Source organism: Sinocyclocheilus grahami, unplaced genomic scaffold, assembly GCF_001515645.1.
Source record: "Sinocyclocheilus grahami isolate Dianchi unplaced genomic scaffold, SAMN03320097.WGS_v1.1 scaffold330.1, whole genome shotgun sequence".
In the NCBI taxonomy this organism is placed as follows: Eukaryota; Metazoa; Chordata; class Actinopteri; order Cypriniformes; family Cyprinidae; genus Sinocyclocheilus; species Sinocyclocheilus grahami.
This window is the reverse complement of record NW_015505509.1, coordinates 51186-59528: the sequence shown is the minus strand read 5'-3', so window position 1 is coordinate 59528 and position 8343 is coordinate 51186. Positions and strand designations below refer to the sequence as shown.

General features: G+C 38.2%; 1 protein-coding gene across 1 annotated transcript in view; it reads left to right on the top strand.

The window, feature by feature from the left end:
• The window catches only part of LOC107602566 (glutamate receptor 1-like), a 41543-nt gene that overhangs the window by 7342 nt on the left and 25858 nt on the right, over positions 1-8343 (top strand). Inside the window, exon 3 of the mRNA XM_016295094.1 lies at positions 7533-7772. Within this exon, the coding sequence (XP_016150580.1) occupies positions 7533-7772 (240 nt within the window). The remainder of the gene's footprint in view (positions 1-7532; positions 7773-8343) is intronic.

Genomic DNA, 8343 nt, shown 5'->3' with positions numbered 1-8343 from the left:
GAGAGAGAGAGAGAGAGAGAGAGAGAGAGAGAGAGAGAGATTGTGGATATATCCAAACACGCAGTCTAAATGTAGAGAGCTCCAGAATGTGCCACAAAACATTGGAATAACATGTTATCAATCAATACCACTACTTGGAAAAGTAGCTTGTTGCTGGAAAAGCTGCAGTTTGAAAGCAGAAGACCTACTGTCACGCTACTGAAAAATGTAGTTAAGTTAGTTGTGTTGCTTTTTTTAATTAGTTGCTTCACATCACAGTCTGAGATCAACATCCTTAGTCAACCAGACAATTCTTCATAAGCTCATTGGTTTCCATTTTTTTTATTTTTTTTTTAGATATCCCTTTTAATATGCACCTCTAATGCTCTAAAAATTTACAACATTTGTAATGTCAAGTCATATATATTTGTATAGTGCTTTTCACAAAGAAGCTTCACAGAAAATCATGATGTTTATGTTTATAAAATCATAGTATCTTCATGCCTCAGTCACATTTAGCAGATTAGTGCTGGGCCTTAATATAGTTAACATTTTGCGATGAAATAAACAATGAAACAGTTAAGATTTGCTTTACGGTATATATTGCTTTACAGTGTGCAGGTAAAGTTATAAAGTATGCATGCATAAAGTCTGCATGTATGCGGATCTAGGTTATAAAGTATGCAGATATATTTCATGTGCTACTTTGTTTATAGAGGTATGTGATTATACAATTTACGTTTTGCGACGATATAAATAATGTCGCAGCTGAGATTTACTTTAAAGTATATATTGTTTTATGTGAGTATACTGTATATATTCAAGTAAAGTAGGATACTGTGAGCAAATACTGCTCTTTTGAAAATGTTATTCATCAAAGAATCCTGAAAAAAGCATGTTTCCACAAAAAAAAAACACTTTTCATCATTGATAATAAATTGGCATATTTGATTGATTTCTGAAGGATCATGTGACCCTGAAGACTGGAGTAATGGCTGCTGAAAATTCAGCTTTGCATCACATGAATAATTCATGCACTGATTGGTTGGATACATGCTGGTTTGGCCACACTGTTGTGCCACCCAGTATGTGTGCCAGCCCGTCACATTTGCCATTGAGGTGGATTTTCTTCTCTTCCATATTTATGTGATTCACACTCTCATGCTCAGGTTGTGCAGGTGACTCATTCTGAAGAAGTGAACTCTCATTTGGCCAGAGCAGCGGTCTCTGCACCTGAGGGCTTTCACCCACCCAACACTGCATCACTTTTGCTGCACTGAGAGCTATTTGTGGCCCTCGGTATGAAGGACCTGTAACTCTAAATACCACTGTCATTAAAGGCAATCACAGTGTGGCTTGGTTATTGTCACACTTTTTTGAACACAACTAAATCTAAACAGAGACGATATGTACTGGACAGACAGACTTCATAGACCTGTAAGGAGATGGTTGTTGGAAATTGCTCAAATGTGTTTGTGTGGCCTTTAAATAATGCTTAACAGCAGTAACTCTTAATGTCAGCCACCAGCCAGGACAATTTAGTTGTTTTGAGCTGAACTGAAGTTTAAACTGTCAATATTTTATTCTCTTTTTAATTGCATCAGACATGATGGACAAAATGAGATGCAGTACTTGGGCTTTTTGTACTAGAAAAAAAATGTCTTTCTGAAGTTGCCGCTGGCTTTTGCTAAATTGGTTTGTTCTCCTGTTGCAGGAGTGATAACAGCCGTTTCAGCCCTAAGAGGCCTTGTCAGCAGACCGGTTTAGAACATGACTGCCGTTACACAACAAAAAGATTTCTCGTGATCCTCTTTTGCACTCTCACTGAAGAGCAGAAATTATACTATTGCACTGAAAATACATGAAACTTCTGGATCATGTGAAAGTGTAGAGGTTCAAATAATTAATAGATTGTAAAAATATTTTTTATAATGTAATTAGTCCGCATGAAAACAAAATTCTAAATTAATTCTTTATAATATTTTTAATAATCTTTAATAAAACGTTCTGTATTATAATTGAAATATTATTATATATCAAATATGAATATTTGTATATATTATTTATTTATTAATATGTTGTCATAGCATGCACATACAGTATTTGTAAAGGTTTCCAATTCCTTGGAAATAACACATTATGTATAGCTGACCTGGAACTGTGCACTTAGGGCATAAATACAGCAGGATACAGGAGGGATTATTACTATATGTTCCCTTGAGCGTCCACAGCCATACGCTCCACTGTGTAGGCTAATGATGACGTGCAAATCCCGTCAATGAGTATGGACAGGCTTATGTGAGTCCTTACGTGTGTGTGTGTGTCTGTGAGAGAGAGAGAGAGAGAGGGGGGGTGAAAAGGGTCTTATTAAGCTTGTCTGTGTGTAATTACTCTGGTGATATTTGCAGATGCTTGTGTGTAGTAAGAGTGAGATTGCTGAATTATTTTGAGTGTGTGTGTGTGTGTGTGTGTGTGTATGTGTGTGTGTGTGTGTGTGTTTTATATTTAAACTGTGAGGCATGTAGCTTGTGTGTGTATGTTAGAGTGTGCCGAAGGATATGATGTGTGTGAGAGTGTTTATACAGAGGACTGGAGGCCAAAAGAGCGAGCAGAGCTCCTCATTAAAGCAGTGGATGTGGATGGAAGAGGTGGAGCTTGGTGTCCTTTAAAATTCAGTCCACTGCACAGTTATTCAAATAATCCATACACCAACATGTTATCGGGCATCAACATAGACCAAATAACAAACACATGAAAGGGCACACAGGCTTCAAATAATCCACAGGTTTTCTGCTCATGATTGGAGGGGAGGAGAAAGGAGAAATAGTGAGTGAGAGAAACAGATTGAGAAGGAAATGGCTATTTAGTCTCCACAGTCTGTGAGCGAGAGAGAGAGAGAGGGGGGGGGAAAAGGGGCTTATTAAGCTTGTCTGTGTGTCATTACTCTGGTGATATTTGCAGATGCTTGTGTGTAGTAAGAGTGAGATTGCTGAATTATTTTGAGTGTGTGTGTGTGTGTGTGTGTGTGTATGTGTGTGTGTGTGTGTGTGTTTTATATTTAAACTGTGAGGCATGTAGCTTGTGTGTGTATGTTAGAGTGTGCCGAAGGATATGATGTGTGTGAGAGTGTTTATACAGAGGACTGGAGGCCAAAAGAGCGAGCAGAGCTCCTCATTAAAGCAGTGGATGTGGATGGAAGAGGTGGAGCTTGGTGTCCTTTAAAATTCAGTCCACTGCACAGTTATTCAAATAATCCATACACCAACATGTTATCGGGCATCAACATAGACCAAATAACAAACACATGAAAGGGCACACAGGCTTCAAATAATCCACAGGTTTTCTGCTCATGATTGGAGGGGAGGAGAAAGGAGAAATAGTGAGTGAGAGAAACAGATTGAGAAGGAAATGGCTATTTAGTCTCCACAGTTCTCCTGAGGGAGTCTACCTGCGACTGCTCTCAGACTGCAGTTTAAAGCAGTTTACTCCATAGTGCTGCCTGGCAAGAACCTCTCAGACACGCTGTCGCTTAAATAGACTGGCCTCACACATATTAGGTGGAACTGATGTAATTTAGCATGAGCAAAAACAGAAACGCTGTAAAGCCAGTTCAGCAGCCCAGCTACAACGAATATACTGTTTCTTCATGTTTGTCAATTGATTTTATAAGTAGAAATCTCTCATTTCTTCTGTGGAACACAAAAGAAGAACATTAGCAGGATGTTCTTGCTGCTCTTTTGGTTACAATACATACAAAAACTGTTTATATTAATTTTAAAAGTTAAGTTTCAGTTAGACTATTTTTCTTTTGGAAATGTCATGTAAACACTTGTGTGCGATTGAAATCATTCCAGTCCATTTTCTGTGAAGTCAGACTTACAGACCTGAACAATGTGACTGTAGCTCGGATTCATTCACTGTTATATTTAGTATGTCTACACTTGGTACTTCAAAAGACAGAAGTGACAGATAGTGTGTATTTAATCTTTCTCATATTCAATAATGTATTGTCTTGTATACTTGGACAGACAGATGAAGACTAGCTCAAATGTGCAAAAAAAAAACATCTGTATTTTTAGAATAGCTGTGTGTGTAAACACACTGTTGACAGTGGTGTTTGAAATTACATGTACTTAAATTATGATAAATCTTCTTTATTTAGAAATTATTTCTTTTTTTAGTTAATAGTTAGGAAGGCATAGGAAGCTGAAAGTGCATTGTCAAACAGGTTTTTAGTTTATGCAAGTAAAAGCTATGAATTACAATATGATTTACGATGAAAAACAGTGAAAGGATATTCTCAGAAATCCCTGCGTGACACATCCCATATATACATTGCATTTCTTCTCATTTTTTGTTTTTTAGTACTGTACAAAGGAAAAAAAATTTTTTGTTATTCTGTTATTTATTTTGTTTACTGCATTATTTTAGTGTCATGTGAGTTACCTTCATGGTATTTTGTGTATGACCCTGTTCACTGTCTACTGTATATATTATTATTTGGCCTTGTTTTATGAATGGAGACAACTTACAATATACTCTGATTTATCTTGTGGTTTTCTTTTGTGCCACCTGTATTATCTTGGTGGTTATCAGTACATTCTAATGTAGAAAGTTGATTTTGTTAGTTCAAGTAGATTGGTGTATTAACATTATATAACTTAATTAAATATATGCTGTAAAATAAGTTGTTAAATATAGAGGCATCAATACGCCATCCCGTAATACCTGAAACATTGACATTGTATTTTTTAATGTGATTTTTTTTTTACTGTAAATATATTTTTATAGTGTAGCTTCTAGTCTGATTGCATCAGCTTAGTTTGTGCTCTACGAGTCCCATGACCACAGACAAGCTGAACGTTCAATACAATCATCAGTCATCCCCGCCGAGGGGCTGGTAGGGCCGAACAGACCTGTGGAGATCTGTTTGTGAGATGGTGCCAGGACAGGCAGATGCTGCCAGGATCTTTAGCAGGGCCAGAGAGAGCACAGGCTGGCCAGAGGTGCTCACATCGTGTTTTACGCCTCTACTCAGGCTAACACAAACCACTGCAGGCGGCCAGTGTGTTCCTGTCATTAGAGGGTCGAATGGCACGGCCATGTGCTTCCTGTCAGGAGGAACTTTTCAGAACAGGGAAGCAGATGTGAGTGAGAGAGAGCCGCACACTTCCAATCTGCTTCCACATTATCACACACGTGGGAAGTGGCAGCGGCCGTGTGGCAAATGGATTCCATTGAAATTTTTGTAAATGTGTTACTGATTAAAAACCAAATGTGTTTATGTTACTAATCTAATTTGGAAAGCTTTTACCAGGACATTTATTTTACTACATTTGAAATGACATATTACAGTTGTCCTTAATAGTTTTTCCTCTAATAAAGTTGTATCTAAAGTTAGTGAAGAGCTTGAGATTAAATAAACAAACTGACAAATTACCTAAACTAGTAAGAGTCTGAAAAGTGTTTTAAGAGAGTTTATTTTCCAACAGTTCACATGGCCAAAAATGGCCCATTAAGGAAATTGACACAGATTTCATTTGTTTACACTACCGTTCAAAAGTTAGCAGTCATTTTTTATCTTTTTTTCAAATTAATTTTATTAATAATTTTGAGCAAGGATGCAATTGATCAAAAGTGACTGTTACGTTATTTTAAAAAAATATTATTTTTCATTTAAATGCAGCTTATAAATCATTCATAATCGCGATTTATCACAATTCATCAAAATGTTTAAATTTTTCCACAGAAATAATAAGCAGCATAACTATTTTCAACATTGATAATAAAAAGAAACCAAATCAGCATATTAGAATGATTTCTGAAGGATCATGTGACACTGAAGACTGGATTAATGAATGCTGAAAATTCAGCTTTTCCATTACATGAATAAATTGCACTTGAAAATAAATTTAACTAGAAAACAGCTATTTTAAACTGTAATAATATATCATAATATTACTATTTTCACTGTATTTTTGATCATATAAATGTAGCCTTGATGAGCATAAGAGACTTCTTTCAAAAACATTACAAAATCGTACGACTTTTTAGCCTTTTTTTCACTTTTTATTGAAAGGAAAATAGAAAAAGAACAGGAAATGATGTGTAGAAGAAGAGGGAAAGAATCAGTAAAGGAGTGTGACTCACACTCACATCACTCTCAAGTACATCAGTGTGACTATCTCAGATAGCATTGCAAGTTTAAAACCCCATGAGCAAGGCACTAAAACTCTGTTCAGTCAGCCAATATATCGCTGCAATTAATGTTAAGTCATTTCCAATGAAGTCATATGCCAAACGATATCAAATAAAGTTCATGAATATGTTCTGCTGATGCCTGTTGCCAGGAACCCAGTTCAGCAATATGTTGTAGATGAATGAGCGCAGGTTATTAACAATGTATGAATTGACAAAAAAACTAAAGTATGTGAAACCATTCAAGACAAGCACATATGGTATGGTGAGGATCTCGATTCAATGTGCCATATGTCTTCGGTAATAGCTAACACAGAGGGATGCAGTCCCCCACCTTCCTTTCCCTTTTCACGTTCTCTCTCTCTCTCTCTCTCTCTGTCTCTCCGGGTCCACAAAGCTCAGCCCAGACAGAATTAATGTGCAAGTCATCAGTCACAGAGGAAGCAGAGCCGTGTGATAAGAACACCCCCAATATTACCTCAGAGCTCATGGCAGCGTCTGTTATAGACGTGTCACACTCATTATTGCTTAGCACCAAGTGTGTGACTTTTATATACAGTGCAGAGAGAACAGTTTAAATTAGTGTGCCTGTGTTAAATATCACCTTCTCTTTATAAGACCTAATTTGCTTGTTTATTTCATGGTATGTGACTTCAGATTGAGACAGTATCTATATATCTGACAGATGAAGTGTTTATGTTTCAGCCGGATGTTGAAATGAGTCATAGTGCATGTGATGAAGGCCAGTGGTCACAGACACACACACACACACACACACACATGCTAGAGGAGCTGGCACCCTGCACTGCTTATGGGCTGTTGCATTGTGGGGCAGGCAGTTTGGGTGATGGCCATGCCTATCGCTCCTGCTCCCCCTGTGTCCCTCAGGCGGCCCCTGCTGGGATTTGGGCCTTGGGCAGCGAACAGACTGCAACTTCAATCTGTTTAGTTGCGGGACTGAAACGTGAGGCCCGGAGCCACAGTGAAAAATAACCTCGGCCAGGGCAAAGATAGCAACAGCAGAGTATGATACAGCATTAAAATACACAGGGAAACCTGGTTCAAAAACAGATTGAGGCCATTTTGCCACCAACAGGGAGAGGAAAAGATATTCAACGTTCAAGGCAGCAGAGATAGAAAAGCGCCCTGCTGTTTGGTAAATGTCAGCGAGACCCTTTGTGCGCATTGATTATCTGGCCCTTCAGAAACTTCATCCGCACCATTTCCAGTCCAGTGATGCATATAGAAACATTTACTAATTGCTTCTCGGACGTGAATAATAAAGCCAGTGTGATGCTAACAATGCGACGTGAATGATGTCTGTGTTGTAAATCGTGTTCTGTTGTCTGCTCCAGTCTGTTCGCAGTTCTCCAAAGGAGTGTACGCCATCATCGGCGTGTACGACAGGAAGACTGTCAACATGTTGATGTCGTTCTGCGGTGCGCTACACGTCTGCTTCGTGACGCCCAGCTTCCCCATGGAAAACTCCAACCAGTTTGTCATCCAGCTGAGACCCGAACTGCAGGACGCCCTGGTGGCCGTAATCGAGCACTACAAGTGGTCTAGGTTCGTCTACATGTACAGCTCGGACTCTGGTGAGACCTGCTTTTTAAGATCTAAATATATGGATTTTGGAGGGGGGGGGTTTATTAAAAATTAATTGCACCCACTAATAGCGATGTTTATTTGCATGTTTTTATTTGATTATTATTTGATGTATAACTGCTTCCATGACTTAGGGTCGCACATTTAGCCGCACATTTAGAGAAAAATTATTTTAAAATGATAGTAATATTTATTATTATTATTTAAAGGGGTCATATGATGCTTTTTAAAAGATCATTATTTTGTGTATTTGGTGTAACAGAATATGTTGACATGCTTTAATGTTCAATTGTAATTGGCCGAACACCGCAAGCACTCGTCGGAAATGTAACACCCCTTACCATAATCGCGAGCTTCATCTTTCAAAATAAATGTAAAGACAGTAAATAATGTCATTAGTTTTACCATCAGTTCAAGCCCAAAAGGGGGATAGAGTCACGTGACAGACACAGTGATGAAGCTGGTATGTGTTTGCAGGACACAAGCCACGGTTAAGACAGCTGACTCCACTGTGATGTGACCCTGTCTCTCTCTCTCTCTCTCTCTCTCTCACACACACAC